Genomic DNA, 21,341 nt, shown 5'->3' with positions numbered 1-21,341 from the left:
GGTCACGGTCACTCTGTCTTGAGGCTGGCCGCCTGAGGAGCTGTTGAATGGTAGCTTTATTATTGGGGGCCACGGGCTTCTGGTTCATTCTCTCTTGGCTCCATTGGCTGGCTGTATGCTGGTTTGAGCCCAAACCCACCATGAGGTGGAAGCAGCAGGCGAATCCTGTCAACTGCTGATAATGACACCAGGCAGGAATTTGCTTTTGCGGTTAATATTTTAATGGTGTCTACTCTTCTACGTTTTTAGGTCTTGTGGTTTTTATTGATAGCATTTGTGGAGGCCTAACCTCTTTCCAGATGCTTGAAATAAAAGTGTCTAACTTACTTTCAGGCCTCTTTATCCCATTCCTAGCACTGGAGAAGGGCTGTCAGGGATGTTGGGAAGGAAGTGAGGACTAGCACAGAAGTAGGAGGGGAGGACGGGGACTGACACCACCTCTGCCACTCATGGCTGTGTGACCTTGGGCGAGTTTCCTGACCTCTCTGAGTTTTAGTTTCTTTAGCTGAGACCTGGAGATTATAGCAGTACTGTATAATACTATATATGGTGAAGTTGATTGAAGGCTAAATTAGACAGTGTATCTGGCACAGACTAGCACTTCTTATTTGCGATAGCAACTTTATCCAATCCCACTCAGGCACATAGTTCTGTGACCTTAGGGAGGTCACTTAACCTGTGAGGTTCAGCTCCCTCATGGTATGTAAAGCTGGAGCAACTGATAATTTAGCATAATTAGTGTTGGTATTTTGGCTTCTCAGCATCTGTCATCGGAGAAGGCAATGGCACCCCACTCCAGTACTCTTGCCTAGAAAATCCCATGGATGGAGGAGCCTGGTGGGCTGCAGTCCATGGGGTTGCTAGGAGTGGGACACGACTGAGCGACTTCACTTTCACTTTTCACTTTCATGCATTGGAGAAGGAAATGGCAACCCACTCCAGTGTTCTTGCCTGGAGAATCCCAGGGCCGGGGGAGCCTGGTGGGCTGCCGTCTATGGGGTCGCACAGAGTCGGACACGAATGAAGCGACTTAGCAGCAGCAGCAGCATCTGTCATGGCTTCCTGGGTGGCCCAGTAGTAAAGAATCTGCCATTGCAAGGGACACAGGTTCCATCCCTGGGTTGGGAAGGTTCCCTGGAGAAGGAAATGGCAACCTACTCCATTATTTTTGCTGGGAAATCCCATGGACAGAGGAGCCTGGCAGGCTATAGTCCATGGGATTGCAAAGAGTAAAGACATGACTTAGCAACTAAACAACAACAAAAACAGTATCTGTACCCCCTTCCTATGTTTGAGAAATTTCCTGCTATATAAGCCTGCCTCCCTTTATGGAAGACAAAAAAGCTGGAGACTTTCTTTCCTGGACTCCATGCAGCTAGGGTTCTGTGTTCTTCTCCATCCCTTGAGAAAAGCACCATCAGGAATTTAGAATCTATGCAGGCGGGTTTTATACTTTAACAATATACCCTAAGCAAAGTGAAAGTGAAGTCGCTCAGTCCTGTCCAACTCTTTTCGACACCATGGACTGTAGCCTACCAGGCTCCTCCGTCCATGGGATTTTTCCAGGCAAGAATACTGGAGTGGGGTGCCATTGCCTTCTCCAGGAGAAGCAATATAAGGTATTTGCAAAACAGAAACAGACAGTATTGCCAGGAGAAAACAGTGAGTCCACAAAAATGGAGTGAAATGTTAACATGCCTCTGTCAGAAACCAGGAGCTCAAAGAGGCGGAAGGTTTGTGTGCCGAAGATCACAGCAGAGGAGGAAGGGCGGGGGCGTGAGGAGGACAGGCCGCTGGGGCAGGCGCCTGTCCCCTGTTTCACACCGGGAGCCTGCCTGGGGGCCTGGTGGGCATTTCAGTGCCCCACTGAGAGTGAACCTCTGGCCACTACCTGCTTCTGGACGCCAGCCCTTGGCTCCAGTGGTTTCTTGTCCATGGACATGTTTGTCTCATTTTTCACCCCTACTATTTTCCTTCCTCTGCTGCATTCCTTGAATTTAAAAAAATATAAGAGTAATTTTTCATTAAAAATTCAAGCAGTATACAAAGATGATTATTTTTCCAGAAATTTTCTACAGATTTATCAGTGGTGTGTATGTAAGTGGACTCATACTTTATATACCCTTGTGCATCTTTCTTTATTCACTAAACAGCGTGTCTTGGCCATCCTTATCCCTAACTCAGTATTCCTGTATTAGACATTGCTAGTCTCCCAATATGTATTTTTTTATGTTTTATCTTGGAAAGCTTCTAACATAGACACAGGTAGACAGAATCATGTAGTACTCTAGGTGCTTTAGTATTATAATATTCATGGAATTTTAGTAATTATCAACCCTGAGCCAACCTTACTTCATCTTTATCCCTATCTATCTTCTCTTACCGCCCCTTCCCAGACACTCCCATTATTTTCAAGAAAACCCAGTCAGCAAACCATTTCATTGGTAAATATCATTTTAAATTTATCATTAAAAAAAAAAATTCCATGTGCTCATTTCTGGATATGGAGCTGAGAGGTTGTGTGAACTCATGGTGTCATTTTGTCTTCAAGTTCCTCGTCCTGAAATCAGTTTATATGAGGGAGGAAAACAGACAGACACAGCTCTGACGTCTAGCCAAGTGACATTTTCCGTCCCTCTCCAGATTGTCTTACGTCGGGATGTTAACGTGGCGGTCTTGTCTGGAAGGTTTTACAGCCCATATAAATCCAGGTCCATTGTTCACCAGGCATGAAACGCTGCATTATAAGGTAACTCTGCCACCACCATCATTTCAGGATGAGTAAGCTACGACTTGCGGATGAAAGAGAGTAGATTTTCATCTTTCTGCTGACACCTGAGGATGAATTTCTTGGCTCTTGTTCTTGTGTTTTTTTAAAAAAATTAACCAAGATTGAACCTGTCAGTTTCTATTAGAGTTAAATCTGAGTACAGAGAGAAAAGCCTGCCAGCTTTTAAAATAGTGGCTGATGAAGAAGCCTTGTATTCCTTCATCCCTGGGAGTTAGAAGACAAGGCTGACTGCTTTTGCGGAGCCCGTGTAACCCGGCAGCAGTGATGTAGCCCCTTCAGGAGTCACTAATAAAAGGAGAGAAGAATACCTGCTCTGTGGTAGAGATAAAAATATTACAAGACTATTATTTTTAATGGCAACATTGGGAAAATGTATTTTAAAAGGAAAAAGCTGCATACAGAAAACCCAAGTGGAACTGTGTTACTGTTAATGTAATTATTTCTTCTCTGATGGTTGTGCCCCCCGGGGAAGTTGTGAATATCCAATGTCATCTGAAGGTCATGGAGTCAGGGAGGCTCCTGAAGGCTGAGCACCCAGGCTGAGATGAGGTCCTGGTGGGGACCATGTGAGGGACTTCCCTTCTCTGAAAACACGGCTCATATCAGCTCTTGTGTCACCCTGGGCAGTATGAGTCCTCTGGCACTACTGAATCAGTCAGATCCATGGCAGGGTGCCTGACACACATGTCATGGGAAGAATGAGTGAGGAAATGAAAGGGCAGATGGGCGGGGCCAACTTGCATGCTCACTTTGGGGGGTGCAGTCCAGGTACCCGGCACACAGTAGATTTTTACTGAATACAAGACATTGTTTAATAAGAGGGGACTTCCTCAACAATGTGTTAACCAGTTCTTAAGTAAGAGTCCATAGGCCCATCGCTGGTGTTTTTATAGAAATCGCTTTTATTTTCTTTTTAGAGACAATCCGTGGCATTGTTATTCTCAGTTTTTATTGGGTTCATCATGTGTGAACCACAAGATTACGAGCTTTGAGGAATTATGAGGTAGATCACATGGTTCCTGCTTTCAAGGAGATTATAATGTGAGGGAGATGGGCGGTTGGAATTCAGTAAAGACTCAAACACCCAAAATGCAAACTCCAAGTTGCTGCTGCTGTTTAGAGGTTTCCCTTGGATGAACCACAAAGAAGCTTTACTGTAGGGACTGGGAACTTTACTCTGTGCCCATGTCATCCTCAGTTTCATAGTCTGCTGTCAGAATTCTAAGGCGTGTATGTGTGTATATATGTGATGTTTCTGTCTTTCTTCTGAAAGGTCTCTTGGGAGGGCACTGGGGTTTGCTGTGCAGGTATAGCCTCCAGAAAGCATGCTTAGATGGACCTGGCCCTGTTCACAGATGGAAAACTCCCCGGCAGGCTATGGCCGTGGGCCTGGCTGAGCAGGAGAGAGAAACTCGACCCTGTGCTCCAGAAGCTGGCAGCCCCATTGGCAGGACCACTACCCTGGATGGCTCCTCTGGGGGCCCTGGTTGGCAAGAAGCCCAGCAAAGGATGACAGGCTATCCTTTTTTGCATTACTACTTGTTTCTTTTGCCAGATAAACATCTTCTTGAGAAATCCTCCTTTGTAATCTAGGCAGCAAAAAAAGACTTATCTGTAAGCATCTTCCTGGGGAAAAAAAGGCAAAATAGCATAGCTGATTCATGGTGACACATGTACCAGAGGGACTTTCTGTGACAAACAGTGTGTGAAAAGGGCTGAGTTAGGCGTGACTGGCTCCACGTGAGGGAAATTTCAGTATGGCTCCACGGCCACCTTGGGCACACATTTCAGCCACATGACTGCATTTCTGCAGGTGGTTGAAATGGATAGTTAGCCCTGAGGCCCTCTGCCTCGAGGTTGACTGCAGAACTGATACTGCAGAAATATCAGGCGTTTCACCTGGACCGGAGTTTGGAATGAACCCCTTAGCTCCTACCCTTGCACTGGGTGACTACGGGCCGTTAACTGTTAATCGTAGAGCATTCCTATGATCTTTTGTTTGGAGGGGGCAGAATTGACCCCCCATATCCAGGAGCTGCCCATAGGAGCACTTTGATCCAGGGACCTAGCCATCCCCAGCATTCCTGTCTTCAAGATTTTTCTATCACTGTTTGTAAAAGGAGATGCAAGGAACCAGAATTGCTTCCCATATAATAATCTACCTGTCCATGCCTCTATAGTGAACACTCATTATGAGGCTTGCTGTCCAGATGGGCTTCAGAAATATGAGGTCAGGGAGCTGCTTGTGGGGCTTCATTACTATCAGAAAGCGTGGAGTGAGTGCCAGTCCATTAGGCTGCTTCTCTGGTTCCCCTTGATCCCCCTTGGCCCTATAAGGAAACACTGCCTCCCTTAATAAATGAAGCCCAGGGTCCGCAGAGAGCATAAGCAAGGGAAACCCTTTCCCTAACTGGTAGGACCATCTTATCTCATTGGATCCAAGAATCATGAACTTGGAACTGTAAAGAAAGGAATATAATTCTAGTGCTCTAACTTGGCTCAGCAGTGAATGAGATTTTCACATTTTAATAATGTGACTATCGTTCGTTGGTATTCAGCTCTCAACCTGGAAGATCGTGTCTAAGCATGGTAGAAGTGTAAGGGGGAATCATATATTTTTTTAGAAGGAATGACCGGAGCTGGAGCAGAGGGGAAGCATCTGCATTTCTTCTGCCTCTTCCTTCCTGCCAAGATGTCAGCAGTTTGGGAAGAGCACCGTGTGATCTTGGTCCTTCGGGCCATCTCTCTACTCACACCTCACATCCTCTCAGCTGCTTTCAGAGATTAAAGGCATCATACAGATCAGTGGTCCCCAACCTTTTTGGCACCAGGGACCAGTTTTGTGAAAGACAATTTTCCCATGGACTGGGGGTGGAGGGAGTGGTTTGGGGATGATTCAAATGCATTACATTTATTCTGCATTTCACTTCTATTATTATTACATCAGCCCCACCTCAGCTCATCAGGCATTAGATCCCAGAGGCTGGGGACTCCTGATCCAGATGATCAAGCAATGTATTTTGTATGAAAGGAGTATAGAGAACCTTTGAGGCCTTGTTGGTGCAGAGGAGACTGAAACAGGCAGCCACAACCTGGGAGAGAGATGTGGGTAAATGGAATACCTGGATCAGCTGCGGGTCTAGGTGCCCAGCAGCCACCTACATGGACAGAGCAGAGGAGCCTCAGTCTCCAGTCCACGTGCCATGTCACATTTGGGATCAGATACTGAGTGGTTTTTATTTTAAAACGAGAGAACGTCCGGTTGGGCTCTCAAAAGCAAAGAGGATCATCTAGTTAATGTAACATCTTGTAACAGGCACAAGAATCATTTGTGATTCAGGAACTCAGGATCTAGCCTGTAGCAGTGTAATTTCAGGTAAATGCCTTCAGGAAGTAATACAAGCTTTTGAAGGTTTAAAAATGGATTGTGGCACAAAAGGATGGAGAACAGTTGATGGAACACCCATCTATGCTCTAGTTCTTAACTGATGCTTTTGATGATCTTGTTTGTTTTGCATGAATATGAGCCCAGTGTTGCCAGGTGTTTGGATTTTTTTCCCCAAGAAAAGCCATAAATCTGTGTTGTTAATGTAAGAGTTCCTGATTTTAAAATAGTGGTAATCAACTCTGCTGGCCAAAAAACTCCAAATGGTACACCGGATTCAGCTCAAGAACTCCCAGTTTGAGACTTTGGGTCTGAAAGTTCACTGAGGCAGAAAACTGACTGAATGCCTCTTTTTGTCAGCCTGGACCTTCCCAAGGTTTTGGTTATCGGCTGATCCTTGGATGCAGACAGTTTTTGGGTGCTCAGACTTTTTCTCAAATGTTTTCTGTCTTTACCTGAAATAGTTGATTTTTGCTGGTAATTCAAAATTCCATCAAATGATTTTCTAACTAACCTCACACTTACATAATCATAAAATGCCAGGGCCAAGCATAATTCTTGTCCAGAAATGTAATTTGGGAAGAAAATAAAAAGATTCCCAGACTTCCATTTATCAGAGTGGCAACAAATTTAATGTGTATGAGAAAAATCTTTAAACTCCTCTCTGTGTCTGAAGGTGCTTTTAAGAAATTAAAGGTCTAGATGGGGAGGAAAGGAGGAGAGAAGCCCAAGGCAAGAGGGAAGGGGGAGACGCATGGAGTCATGTGGCAGCTCTACATTCACTGCTTCCATCCACCATCCTGCCTGTTCAGCGCTACCTCATGAACAAGCCAGGGACGTCCTGGCCCGTGGGCACCCCAGTCACAGGCATAGGAGTGAGGATGTTGGGATGCTGTCAACACACGCAGAGTGCCTCCCTGATGGCCCATCTGAAGTCAAATAGTCCTATTTTTCCTGGACAATAGATTGGTTTCCCCTTCTGTACAACCATTTAGATGTCCTCCTTTTTCAGTTGACTAACAGAAACAGATGGTGATTGCAGCCATGAAATTAAAAGACGCTTACTACTTGGAAGGAAAGTTATGACCAACCTAAACAGCATATTAAAAAGCAGAGACATTACTTTGTCAACCAAGTTCCGTCTAGTCAAGGCTATGGTTTTTCCAATGGTCATGTATGGATGTGAGAGTTGGACTGTGAAGAAAGCTGAGCACTGAAGAATTGATGCTTTTGAACTGTGGTGTTGGAGAATACGCTTGAGAGTCCCTTGGATTGCAAGGAGATCCAACCAGTCCATCCTAAAGGAGATCAGTCCTGGGTGTTCATTGGAAGGACTGATGTTGAAGCTGAAACTCCAGTACTTTGGCCACCTGATGCAAAGTGCTGACTCATTTGAAAAGACCCTGATGCTGGGAAAGATTGAAGGCAGGAGGAGAAGGGGATGACAGAGGATGAGATGGCTGGATGGCATCACCGACTCGATGGACATGGGTTTGGGTGGACTCTGGGAGTTGGTGATGGACAGGGAGGCCTGGCATGCTGTGGTTCATGGGGTGGCAAAGAGTCGGAGACGACTGAGCAACTGAGCTGAACTGAACAGGAACCTTAGAGCCAAGCTTGGGTACACCTAAATCTTGCGGCTGTCTGTAGAATGCCTGCTGGTATCTTTGCTAGCTTAAATAAGTTCTTCCACAACAAGATGGGGGGTGGTCAGATTTAAAGGGAAGAAGGAGAGGAAGCTGGATGGAGCCTGGATTAGTCTCCACTTTCTAGATCTGGCCGCCTGTTGTAATTAAAGATAAACATCGTGAGAAATAGTCCTGGAGGAAGTGCAGTGTGGGTGGGGTGACCATTTAACTTTACCATTAAATTATTGTTTAAACTGGAACACTTAGAGAGCGAAGAGAGGGTGCTGTTAATAATCATGCCAGGACCACAAGGGTGAACCAGACCTGTCCTGGGCCACCCAAGGGTGTGTAATCACCCTCAGCTCAAGGCAACAGGGCAGGGAAGGATGGAAGGACAAAGGCTGGTTCAGGGATGAGGCAGGGGAAGGAAGTTGTGAGAGACTGAGGTATTCAGGGTCAGAAATACTGCTGAGCTTGGCATTGCTCGGGGATTCATCATCTGTTAGGACCAGGAAGGGGATGTTGGGCAGTTCTTGGGTCCAGAATTTGGCTTTTGACTGGACTTCCAAGGTGCAGGGTGAAGGCAGCTCTTCCCTCTGAATGCATCTTACCAGGCCTGCCCCCCCACCCCCGCTCCCCCACTGCTCCTGGCTTTCTGTGTCAGTGTGGGAGCTGTGGTTGGCTTTCGGTTGAATGGGGGGATTGGGCGTCTCTGTTGGATGGGATCAAACCATGTAGTTGCTGACTTGAGAACTGACCACTGGATGTGGAGGTGGTGGTGGTGGTTTAGTCGCTAGGTCGTGTCTGACCTTTGCAATCACATGAACTGAGGCCCACCAGGCTCCTCTGTCCACTAGGGATTTGGCCATAATTCCATGTGGAAGGAATCAAAAGAGAAATATGAGGGTGAGGTGACTGCCTCTGAAAAGTGTAGACGCTTTGTTTTCACCGTTGATTTTTGGCTAGTCTTGAAAATTCCGAAGAACTGCTTTTCGTGCATGCCCGTCGCACATCAGAATTTCACCAGGGCTGCTGCCTTTCAGCCTGTGACTGGAAAAGGCTGCCCCTGTGCTTCTGTGCACTCCAGAGGGCCTCAAGGTGGGGGTTACGGGGCTTGTCTCCTGAGAGGAGGGCGGAGGGCTCAGGAAATGCCACCTTCTGTCTCCTGGGTGGGCTGGTATTCTGTCTGGAGCAGAATCAGCAGCAGCTGAGAGGGTCCTGGTCTGGGAGAAACAGGCCGGGCTGTAGGTGAAGGCAAACTCTGGGAGCTGGGGATGGATGGAAACTCAGACTCTGTGGGTTTCACAGGCCTGGCCCTGGAGTCACCCAGGATTACCTTAGGCAATTAAAACAAGCTGGGCATTTCTGTCTTGGTGTATTTTTAGGAGGTGGCTCTTGACCTGTTATCCCTGGATATCTGAGCTTACACACGCTAACCTGGCGATACCAGTTTAGCTCTGAAGGATTCCACAGGTATTGGTTGAGGGCCTGCCCCATACCAGGCTCAGTGGGCAAGCCACAGGCCCCACCCTCAAGAGAGTACAGTGTGGATGGCTGGCCCCCACTGCCTCTGAGGGGCTGAGCACCCTGGAAAATGTTCTGTGGTTGCATTCTCATAATTCAGAGGTTGCTTCCTTCCTTGCTTCCTTCCTGCTGCTCTGAAGGCCCTGGTCCCCTCTGCCTTGCTTCACACCACTTTCTGCCTATTAGAAGCTCCTTAGCCAGACTGTCCACTTGACTTTCAGTTTCATTTCACCCTGGACACAGTCTTTGACTCACCGACAGCTGCGTGTTCTGCAGCCAAGGACAGCCTATCCCATCCCTGTCCTCCACAGTCCCTAAGTAACCGATGTCTTCACTCTCGCACTCTCTTGAACTCCTACTGTATGCTAAGTGCTGTGCTAATTCTAAAGTCCAAACTCCTTAGCCGGCCACCCAGGGACCTTCTCTTCTCCCCCTGCCCCCTCCACCTGTTTCTTGTACCTTTTGCACAAGACCCTGACCCCCACTGTCTCCCAGAGAGGTGCTCACCTCACATGTGACCTTTGGGGATGCTGTTCCCTCAGCCTAGCATGCTCTCCCTCCATCCCGCTCTTCTGTTTGCCCTGCTTATCCTTTGAGGCCCCCATTTCCAGAGAGCCCCTGAGGGCCTCCGTGGTCCCAGCTGTAACTCCCACTCCTCAGCACTAGCTGCCCTGAGTTATGAGCAACAGCTCATAACTCAGCGGCCAGATGCTTCCTGTGTGTGTGTCCCCCGACAAGGCTGTGAACTCTGAGGACAGGGCACTTGGCTGATAAAACATTAACAAAAACATTACCGTCCTCTCTCCCAGTCTCACAAGTACAGTTGGGAAGCCTTGAACTGAAACCAGGCCTCGAGCCGTTATCCAACTCTGGTTCTCTGAGAACAACCTGGAGTTTTAAGACTTGGTTATTATTTTCAAATAATGGCGTGAATGATCAAGAAGAAGTCAAGGGGACTGAATTTTAGCCATAGGGATAAAACCAAATCACTTGATTTTCTGGGAATATACATACTCTCATTGCATTGTGAACATAGATTAGAATGTTGGGAAATTATCTGACCTCAAAGTTAGACAGAGCTGGGTAGACTGCTACCACTCACTACTTATATAACTTTGCATAATATATTAAAACCTTTTAAAGCCTCGGTTTCCTCATCTGTGAAATGGGGATATGTCCAACTTATTCCTTATAAAGTGATTTCTGCTCCCTGCACCATGGCATATTTGAACTATGTGATTCAGCTGTGGCAATGCAGATAAAAGCATCACTGGCCTAGTGCTGTGGGTGCTCAGTGAACAGTTTAGAATGAAGTGATGTCATATGCACATCACACAACTCCAGGTGCAGGGGCACTCCGTGAACGACTTGCTTTCCCCTCTTCCCCCACCCCGTCCCACACAATCCACACCTTTCCTTGGTGCTAGTCAGTAGTCAGCAGTGCCCCCAGAGCTCAGAGGGGCTGCTGAGGGTGGGAGGTAGGGCCGCCTTTTGAAGCCAGAAGGACTTTGTCCGGGCTTGGAAGGGCAGCAGGCCGTGCAGGAAGAGACTGCACCCTGCCTGGCACGAAGCTGCCACTGGCCCTTTTCTCTTCACAGCCTTTGAGGTTCCAGGCCAGTTGCATGCCCTTGGCCAGAATGAAAAACATGACTTTACTTTTCTTGTCCTTGGGCCAGAAGACCAGTGTGGAAAGCCCAATGGCAAAGGGGCAGAAACTGGCCAGGTTGGAGCTGACTGTGAGTAGCCATCTGTGTTTTGAAAATTCCAGACTGAAAATAGCTCCCAGCATACAATGTCAGGGGCTTTTGAGGTACCAGTATTAAAGCATTTCGAGCTTCTCCTTGTTGTGTGCTTAGCCCTGCAGGCCAGTTGGCCCTGGTTCCCCTGAAGGAGGCAAGATGGCAGATGCAAGCGTGGTCTCTGTGGTTCGTGGGCGTAACCATGAAGCAAAGCCTGAGCTTATGGGACTTGACCAACTTGAAGTCTATCCACCTCCTTCTACATACTTGTTCCCTGGGGTCATGTCTCAGTTTGAGAACCTGTCTTCTACATCCAGACTCACGTGATGGTCTGACCATCTGACACCACTTTTGTTCCAGAGGCAGAGAATAAGCTCTTTACTGCCTTGGGTCTCCGCTTGGTCCTTTCTCATCTCAGCCCTTAGACAAATGTGCCATCACCTTACCAGAAACTCAGGTTGTGCTGTGAGCTTCCCGCTGCAGCTTCTTGGCGCCTGCCAAGGTGGTTGGAATGGCACTGCAGTCCTTTAGTCTTGAGCAGGGTTCAGCTCTTTCCAGATTGGCTTCGTATCTGCTCCTTATACTAATTCAGCAAAGTAGGAAGGCAGATAGTTTATGCCAATTTTGCAAAGAGACTGATTTGGGGATGGACTATGTAAAGAAATCTGCCTGTAATGTGGGAGACTGGGGTTTGATTCCTGGGTTGGGAAGATCCCCTGAAGAAGGGAATGACAGCCCACTCCAGTATTCTTGCTGGGAAAATCGCATAGACAGGAATCTGGCAGGCTTCAGTCCAGGGGGTTGCAAAGAGGTGGACATGAGTGAGGGACTAACACACACTAGATTTGCCTAGGGTCACTCAGTCACTTGGTCAGGAGTAGAACTCGGGTCCCTCTGCTCTGTGCTTGAGGTCCAGGTTGATGGTTCTTGGCTCCTGCCCTCTATTTAGTGAATTGTGAGGCAGAGGATCTGGAGAGGTTTTGCAGCCTCATGCTCAGCACCCCCAGCCTTTTTGGGATTTACAGCATATACAATTGCCCTGCCCCTCCAACTACATGTAGCCCCAGGTTCCACAACTATGATTCAGCCAACCACCGGTCAAAAAAAACCCCAGAAATTCCCAAAAGCAAAACTTGAATTTGCCGCATACTGGCAACTATTTGCATTGTATTTACAACTATTTACATAGTATTTACATCGTGTTTGGTATCGTTAGTAATCTAGAGATGATTTAAAGTATATGGGAGGATGTCTGTCGGTTATATGCAAATACTACTTCAGTTTCTATGAAGAACTTGAGCATCCACAGATTTTGTATTTCTAGGAGGCCCTGGCACCAACTCCTCACAGATACCCAGGAAAGACTGTACTGACTTGCATGTTAAAGACAATCACTGTCTTTCCGTTAGAACGTTTTAGAGTTCCTTAGTGTTTGAACCCCGTGCAAACTGCCCTCCCACTTCTATCCACAGTTGTATCTGGCAAAGCCTGGATTTCTGCTCCGACCTGTACAGATCCCTCCAGCAAAAATGGTTTTATCGTTTTTCCTCACAGCACAGTGAGATCCCTGGTGATGGGTGCTGTGATGAGTGTGTAATTATAGAGTCTTGTGGATGGCTGTTCTCAGTCTGTTTCTTGGGATTTTTCATTTTGGGGGAATCTCAGTGGTGTAGGTTTTAGTGTGAATTGTGTCCAGTCAGGCCACTCATAGCATTTCTACTAGAGAGGGAGTGTTTTTAATAATTAGAAGGCCTGAGTTTCATTTTCATGATACTCTGCAGCTTGACTTGGATTAAATTTCTCTTACTGTTTGGGAAGCTTTAGAGCATTTTCCTTTCTTCTTTCTTTCCTCTCCCGACCCCATCCATCCATTCCTTATCCACAACCCATCTAAAATGATAGGAAAGATTAACTGGGTGTCTTTGATGAGTTTCAGTATCTACCCATTAACTTACAGAAATCCCATCCTGCTCTTTACTGCAAGAGCATCTTGTTTCTGCTATAGTGCCTTCCCCATGAGCCCTGGGCCCTGGGGTCTGTGTGCTGAACCAGCCCAGGTGTGGAGGTGCTCAGCATGTCATTGGTTCTTGGAAATTGAAACCACCTGTGCTTTCCCTCCCTCCTTCCTATCTTCTTGCTGCTCTTGCACTCTCTATCGTGCCTAACACTCCTGCCTCATCCCACTGAGTGATTGTTGGATGAAGGGATGGAGAAAGCCTTGGGTGGCTCGAGTCAAGTCACTTCCCCTCTATTTGTCCTGGGTTCCTCCTTTATAAACCGAGAAGGATGAATTGAAGTGACTTTCCTGATTCGAACAGACAATTATAGACTCTGTTAAAATAATCAGAGAATCTCAGGCATAAAAGAAACATTTGGGGGCATTTTTTAAATTCCCTGTGGAGCATGCCTGACTTCTTAGGTCTCAGCTTGATTACCTCCCACGATAGGGAACTTGCCACTTCCAAAGCAGCCCATTATTTTATTGTTGGCTAAATTCATAGGAATGTTTTGCTGTATATTAAATTAAAAAAAAATCTGCTTCCCTGTAGTTTAAACATCTCTTGTCCTCACTTCTGTACTCTGGGGCCACATGAAGATGTGTTTGTATATATGTGTTGTGTGTGTGTGTGTGTGTACGTATGTATTCGTCCCCACAGAAGTCCTTCAGATATTCAGAGAAGCTCTCATTTCCTCTGAATCATCTTTTGTGTTGCCCATACACAGCAAGTTCAAGGTTTGCGTTTTGGAACTTTATGGCTATTTACATAGTATTTACATTGTGTTTGGTACCGTAAGTAATCTAGAGATGATTTAAAGTATAAGGGAGGATGTGTGTCGGTTACATGCAAATGCTACTCGAGGGCCTCTGCTCCCTGGAGCTTCCTGACAGCTGGATCCCATGGCCATGGGGCATTAGTCACAGCTGTGGGGGATTTCTGTTGAGCAGCTTTGAGACCATACTGCCTCTGTCATCACCTAAACATTAGCTTAAATTTTATACTGGGATAAAAATAAACTGAGCCCCTAGACGTCTCTGGTATACATCCGGCCTCTAGAGGTTTTGAAAAGCTTAAGCTTCACACACACACACACACCGGGTTCTGGTGCAGAGCTGTTGTCCTGACTCTCAGGGCTGGGTGTCTGGCCTTCTAGGAGGTCCTGGGGGCAGGGGATCCCAGCATTTGCAGAGCAGAAGGGCCCAGCCTCTTGGGTTGGGGAAGCCGGGGTACTTCCTTCCTCTCAAAACTGGCCTGAGGGGATGCTAACAAGGCAGCATAGTGGAGAAGTTAAGGGCACAAGCTGGACTGGGTTTGAATCCTGGCTCTGCCACTTGCTGTCTCTGTGACCTTGAACTGGCCGCTTGACCTCACTGTGCCTGGGAGCATCATCAGCAAAACAGTGCCTGCCTTGTGGGTAGGGCAGGGCTGTGAGCACTGAACAAGTTCATGTTTGCCCAGTGCCTGGTACAGTGCCTGGTATAAGTGCTCTGTGAGTATTTGTAAATAAGTGAAGCAGTCATGTCAAATATGCAGTGCAGCATGTGGTGATTGTTCACCAGGAAAAGGCATCCAAGAGGCTTGAAACACCGGATCATCTCCTAGTGGTGGTTCTTCTAGCAGACGGGTTAAAATATGGATCAGTATCATTTGAGAGGCTGAAAAATCTGGTTTTCTCTGGACCAACACATTCTTTCAGAGCCGGGTAGATGCCATCTCTTATGGGACAATTTCTCCAGATGGTCTCTGGTCACGTGTTCGCCTGCAGTCCTTATAAAACTGTTGGGTGCCTATTGGACGCACCAACATTTCTTCTTCTTCCTACTTTGTGAGAAAGGTTCCGCCCTTGCTCTCCCTCCACAGAGCTGGCAAAGCTGTCCACCTGCAGACGTAGCTGCTGTGACTCTGGGTCATTCAGGAAACGTTCATGTTCCACTCCTCATCACTGCCTGGCAGCCACCTTTGCATTTGGCAGGAGGTACATTTCAAGCTTCAGCTGCCTCTCTCTCCCCATTTCAGGCTCCTTAGTCTGCCTTATTCCTTGTCTTCATCGTCCTTGTTCCACCAGACTCCAGAGACCATGCTGGTGTGAACACCTGCCCATCACCTCCACCCCAAAAAAGGTCTTTCCGGAAAGATGCTGTATGACTCTATTTTTCTAGAACTCAATTAACTGGAAGATTTGGTAGCTGCTTTTGCTTTTGTTAAATGAGAAAATCCAGTTTATCAGAATATACAGTTTTGATAGAGGATTGTGTGTGGAATCAAGCATACTGAATTGTCTTCCTTTACTTTCTTCAGTGGCAAAGTGAGAGTCATGTTGTGTGTCTCACAGAGTTTTTAGAAAATCTGCAGAAACCTTAAAGTGCTGTATCTCTGAAAGATTATTTTATTATTAGACTTGAAGCCTCCAGCTTCACCGGGATCTCCTGAGTGGTGGTATCAGTTGCAAACCTCCAGGTCAGGGAAGAACGAAGTGTGGCGTCACTTTCTGGCTCTTCAGCACTGATTTGGTACATCAGGAAGGCTGTACATTATCTCTCCAGTGAACACTAATGTCATTCATACCTCCCAAACTTCACTTTCCTCTGTTGCAGTTTAAATTAATGGTGAACAAAAACATACTATGTAATAGCAATAATTCCTGTGCCAGGCACCGTGCAAAATGCTTAGGTGTTTAATTTTCCCAGCTCCCTGAGGTCAGTACTGTTTCTGTCTCTATTTTACAGGTGAGGGAATATAGGCCAGGAAAGGCAAAGGTCATGCCCAGGGTGTTACAGCCTGTAAATGGGGTTGGCACTGCCCCAGTCACTGCCCTTGTTCCCTGCGTGTGTGGGCTGGCACTGATGGGCCCTGGGTGGGGGCATGGTGGTGGTGGCCTTTTGACTGTCCATCCTGTATAGAAGGAACGCTCTCCTGAAAATGACTCATTATGTTAGCCACCTGCAAGGGGATCAGTGTTTCTGGGAGGATGACAAGGAAGCGTCATGTCTGGTGCTGTTGGGTCTGTTTAGACAGGAGTTGAGACAGGCACTGGCTGTGTGCCCCCAAGAATCAGCTGCCTGGCATCCAGGTTTTACAGCTGCCCCCTTGCTAAACTATGGGGGAGGTCGCCCCCTTCCCTGGGGCTCCAGGGTTGAGCCCTGGGCTTGGTCTGACTCCCTGACCCTGGAGTGTGTGGTCACCTTTTGGCTGTGGTTCGATTAATTGCTGTTGTTCAGTCATTCAGTTCATGTCCGACTCTGTGATCCCGTTAAATGTAGCCCACCAGGCTCTTATGTCCATGGGATTGTCCAGGCAAAAATGCTGGAGTGGGTTGCCATTCCCTTCTCCAGGGGCTCTTGCAGGCATTGAGGAGAAGGCAATGGCAACCCACTCCAGTACTCTTGCCTGGCGAATCCCATGGACAGAGGAGCCTGGTAGGCTGCAGTCCATGGGGTCACTAGGAGTCAGACATAACTGAGCGACTTCACTTTCACTTTTCACTTTCATGCATTGGAGAAGGAAATGGCAACCCACTCCAGTATTCTTGCCTGGAGGATCCCAGGAATGGAGGAGCCTGGTGGGCTGCCGTCTATGGGGTCGCACAGAGTCGGACATGACTGAAGTGATTTAGCGGCGGCCACAGGCATTGAACCCGTGTCTCTTGCATTGGCAGGTGGATTATTTACTACTGAGCCACCTGGGAAGCCCTGTTCGATTAATACCTCTTCCTTAAAGTTGAAAGAAGAATGAAGTGGATCGCTGGTGTCTGGGGCTCTGTCAAGGCAGCACCAGGAAAGGGGTCAGATGTTGGCCAGCTGCCCTTGGGGGTGGTGAGGTTGAGGACTTGGAAGGTGGGGCAGAGGTTCTGAGGCTGACTGTAGAAAGGCCATTTTCGGCAGCAGGAACAGCCAGAGTGAGGGGAGAAGTTGGAAGGGGCAGGGCTGGGTTTAGGGCTGAGGCAGAGGGGCTGGAGCCCAGGGGCTGCATAAGAGGGAAGGGAAGTTGAAGGCAGCCAGTTTTTAAAACCTCTAGTGTTTGCATCTGTGCTCACCCGTGTGCTGCGGGCTGGCCCGTGGGCCACGTGATGAGCGTATGCAGCCCTCCAAGCACATCCCTGACCCCTCTGACACTGGTCCTACCGGCTCAGGGTGCAGACATGGCCCCACAACTGCACCAGGCAGGCCTTTGGCCTGTAGCCTCCAGTTCAAAAGCCAGACTCCCACCTTGGGCCCCTTGTCTGAGTTCCAGCTGCCTCAGCCCTGTTGGGTCCTTACTTCTTCAGGACTGAGGTCCTGGCTGGTTCCTCATCTTCCTGTTGGCCCTCCTGGGTGCTGCCCACTTGCCCGGACTTTATCACCACATATACTCACTGAGCTCTTTAGGGAGGACCAGGAGAGACAGTATCCCCATCTTACAGAATCTACCCAAGGTCACAAAACTAGAAAATGGAAGCACCTGGCTTTGAGCATAATCTGGCCTTCTTTTTACTGCATGGTAGCATTGCATCCTGTGCGGTGAAATTAGCCCGCTATGTCGGCCGCCTGAGAACACTTACTGTAGAATTTTGTCACCTACCTGCTGCTCTGCCCGCCCAGGCCTGCCCAGCTCAGGCTCCGAGAACAGTCTTCTCAGAAGCGGGTTCTCACCTCTCACTTTGAACCATCACTACCTTGTTGACTTAGAACCATGGGGAGGAAAGAGAGTGGGTAAGAGTGTCGTACGAGTAGAGTGGGGCTTTCAGGAGACGCGTTTTCCTGCTGCAGCAGATTCCAAGCCATTCTTCATCATTGCTGACGAGTGCATTTTGCTGCAGTGGCAGAAATAGCCATGTGAGAGCAAGCCAAATGTTTTATGTCTAATTTGCTCCAGGATGGCTAGCTGCAAAGTGAAAGCCTGCCTTTGCTTGCAAGGTGCTGATGGGAATGTGGACCTAGGACTGAAAAACCCACCTGCATAGTGGGAGGTCAAGCCAGAGCTCGTGTCTTGCTGGCAATGGGCTGCAGGGCCCTTTCATGGGCCATGACCATGTGTGTTTAAAAAGGAGTGGAAAGGGGGTGGGAGAGACCTTCTCCAACTGGTTTGGGTTCTGATTCTGGGGTGATTGAGCCACATGGGGGTCAGAGCTTTGGCAGGTAGGATGTTTGTGCCAGGACAGAGGCTGCTGCTCCCAGCAGTGGAGGAGGAACAGGTCAACATGAGAGACGACATTTCTGTGATTCATTTCTGAGAGCAGGCAGCAGGGGAGGGGGCTGGATGGCAATCTTGGAGAGAGGCGCCTGAGTGTTCCTGCCTGCAGACCTTGACTGGCATTGCATTTGCAGGTCCTGAGCTGCACAGACCCCTGGGGATCCTGCCCCCATGAGGCCCTGCCCGCCTTCCTTCCTTGTGACTTGCAGGACAAAGCCACATACAGTATGGTGTGAAGGCCCCTTTTGATCTCGCTTCGACTGCTCTTTTAGACCCGTTTCCCTCCTCTCCCTGTGCCCTTCCCTGAAGCTGCATGCACAGGGAGCTGTGTGTGGGTCTGGGTGCAGCTGTTTAGAGTTTCAAAGGTGCTGGCCTGAGTCCAGCCCCTCCGGATCGCCTGTTGTCTCTGTTCTCCTTCTCCTCCAAGGCTTTACACATGCCTGTCCTCAGTGTGGCATGCCCCTCCCTGGCTCCAGCTGTTGAAATACTACTTGTTTTGTAAGCTGAGCTCAGGCATAACTACTTCCATGAAGCGTGCCCTGATCACTGCATTATCCCTGATTGAGGTCTTCCTTTCCCTTTGCTCCTGAGGCTCTTTGCTTATGGCTTTGATGTGACCACAGCGCAACTGTAAAGTTTTTGAAAGCAAGCAAGTTCTACCCTCACTCATCTCTGTAACTTTCACGCCTAGCCCAGCCCCTCCTGGCAGTTTCTAGAAGACAACAGGCTTCACGGTCTCGTCTATTGAGTGGAACCCTTGTCACTTCAAAGTCAGCTCCAGAGTCATCTCTAAAGGTGCTGCTGAGTGAGGGCTTCCCATTGAGGGGCTGCTGGAGCTGTACCCAGTGTTCCTCAAACAGGGACCCGCAGATCTAGCAGGAGGTCCTGGGAAAAGTGCATTACACAGAGTATTTGCTAAGCCTGGCAAAAAGGCAGGAGAGATATACATGTGGTCAAAAGCACAAGAGAAGGTGCTCGACATCAATAGTCATCAGGGAAATGGAAATCAGAACCACAGTGAGATACCACTACACACCTACTCGATGGCTCTAATAAAAAAGGCAGGCAATGACAAGTGTTGGCAAGGATGTGGAGAAACTGGAACCCTCACACATTGCTGATGGGAACATAAAATGGTGCAATCACTTTGGAAAACAGCCTGGATGTTCCTCAAAAACTTAAATATAGTTACCATATAACTCAGCCATTCTACTCCTGTGTATGTGCCCCAGAAACTGAAAATATATGTCCACTCAAAAACTTGTCCATGAGAGCTCATAGCAGCATTGTTCATGAGAGGCACGAGGTGGAAGCAACCCTAATGTCCATCAACAGATGATGTATAAATAAAATGTAGTACCTCCCTATTGGGGAGTGTTATTTGGCCGCAGAAAGGAATGAGATGTTGACACATGCTGCAACATGGATGAAATGAAAACATTATGCTTAGTGAAAGAAACCAGTCACAAAAGAGCACGTGTTATATGCTTCCACTTGTGTGACGGGTCCAGAATAGGCCCAAGTGATTGCTTAGGGCTGGGGTGGTTGGGTTTGGGAGGTTTGTGGGAGTGATAGCTAAAGGGTCCTGGTCTCTCTTTGAGGTGATGAGGAAAATGGTCTAAAATTGATTGTGGTGATAGCTGCACAACTCTGTAAATATACTAAGGAACACTGAATTTTGTACTTTAAATGGGTGGATTCTATGGTATGTGAATTATATGTTGATAAAACTGTTGTCAAAAAAATAAGGCTGGGAGTAGATATACTGCTACAATTTAAGTGTAGATGTCAATGTATGTGCTACAGTCTGTTTTTCAAGGAAGGAGACATCTTTTAATGCTCTCCCTGTCCGCCTGTAGCCTACCACTTTTCCTCACAGCAACTGACAAATCCGTCTAGCGTCATTTTTTAAAGATGAAAATTTTAATTTCATTTTTATGATTGAGCTGCCCTTTTACTTTCCAGGAGAATTAAAATGACTCAGCTTACCTTTGGATTTCTTTGTTGGCCACTAGGGCAACACAACTCGACTAATCTCTTAGTGCTGATGGTTCCTTTCGCTCATTCATTCATTCAGGCATTCAGTCACTCATTATTTCACTGCAGACATTTATCGTGTGCCAGGGTTCTAGAATCTGAAGAGACAGAAATAAAAGTTTTCCCCATCAAGGAGCTTGTAGTACAATGGGGGAGACATTCACGTAAGCAACCGATGGATCACTATTGTGATGGTGGGCTCTGTAAGTACATGGAGAGGCTGCTGAACTCAACCAGGGGTGATCAAGGAAGGTATTAGGAAAAGATGACTTATTGGAAGACAAGTAGGGATTGGCCAAGAAGAAAGGACATCTTAGATAAAGGGAACTGCATGGGCAGCAGCCAGGGGGTTTCGAGGAACTATGAGAGTTCAGTCTGGGGTGCGCCGGTGCACAGTCTGACATGACCCTTAGAAACCACGCAGAGGTCTTTGTTCTTTGTTCTTTGTCCTGGAGGGGATGGGGAGGCCTCCTTTCATTTGCATTTTCAGAAGATCAAGTTGGCTGCATGCTGGAGGTTAGATTGGAGAGGAGTGAAAACACAGATGACTGGGGTGAGGGTGAGATTTAGGGAGGGGGAATTGGGTAGGAGGCTGAGGGCACCACAGGACATTCTGGTGGGTGTTTGTGAGCTGGGAGGCACTGGGGGACATGCAGGCTTTGGCTGGTCGCTTGCTTCCTGGATCTGAGCTAACGGTGCTGACATAAGCAAACCTGGACCTTGTGTGTCCCTGAGTCAGCCAGCAGCCTGACCGTGTGCCGCCACAGGTCAGGTCCCGTGGGCCCTGGCTCCCAGCATACCCAGGCGCTTCTCTGGACTCTGGGTGATGATCTGTACATTAAGGAGGTGGATTTACTGATTCCTTCCAGATCTGACATTGTTCTGTGTGATGGGAGATTATACATTTGCATAATCATCTCTTTTGATGATTTATATAATCATTTCAGAGACAGTTCTCTGAAATGACAGTTCAGATTCATTTCTGATCATCTGTCCACTCTGAGAGACTTCCAAAAGCTTAGATTTCAGTTTTTTTCTCCCTGCCTTTCTAAGGCCTCCCTTTCATGC

The 21,341-nt window shown here is 47.7% G+C and overlaps 1 protein-coding gene across 16 annotated transcripts in view; it reads left to right on the top strand.

Moving 5' to 3' along the window:
* XXYLT1 (xyloside xylosyltransferase 1) overlaps positions 1–21,341 on the top strand; it is a 174,678-nt gene that overhangs the window by 104,768 nt on the left and 48,569 nt on the right. For 2 of the 16 annotated variants that reach the window (XM_086399369.1, XM_086399333.1), the window contains one exon: positions 2,644–2,749. The exons of the other annotated variants lie outside the window; for them this stretch is intronic. In XM_086399369.1, the coding sequence (XP_086255495.1) occupies positions 2,644–2,749 (106 nt within the window). The remainder of the gene's footprint in view (positions 1–2,643; positions 2,750–21,341) is intronic. 16 annotated transcript variants of the gene reach the window in all.

Source organism: Bos grunniens, chromosome 1, assembly GCF_055505025.1.
Source record: "Bos grunniens cultivar Pamir isolate PY7600 chromosome 1, Bosgru_T2T1.0, whole genome shotgun sequence".
In the NCBI taxonomy this organism is placed as follows: Eukaryota; Metazoa; Chordata; class Mammalia; order Artiodactyla; family Bovidae; genus Bos; species Bos grunniens.
Note: the sequence above shows the minus strand (reverse complement) of the source record. Positions and strands in the feature narration are given on the sequence as shown.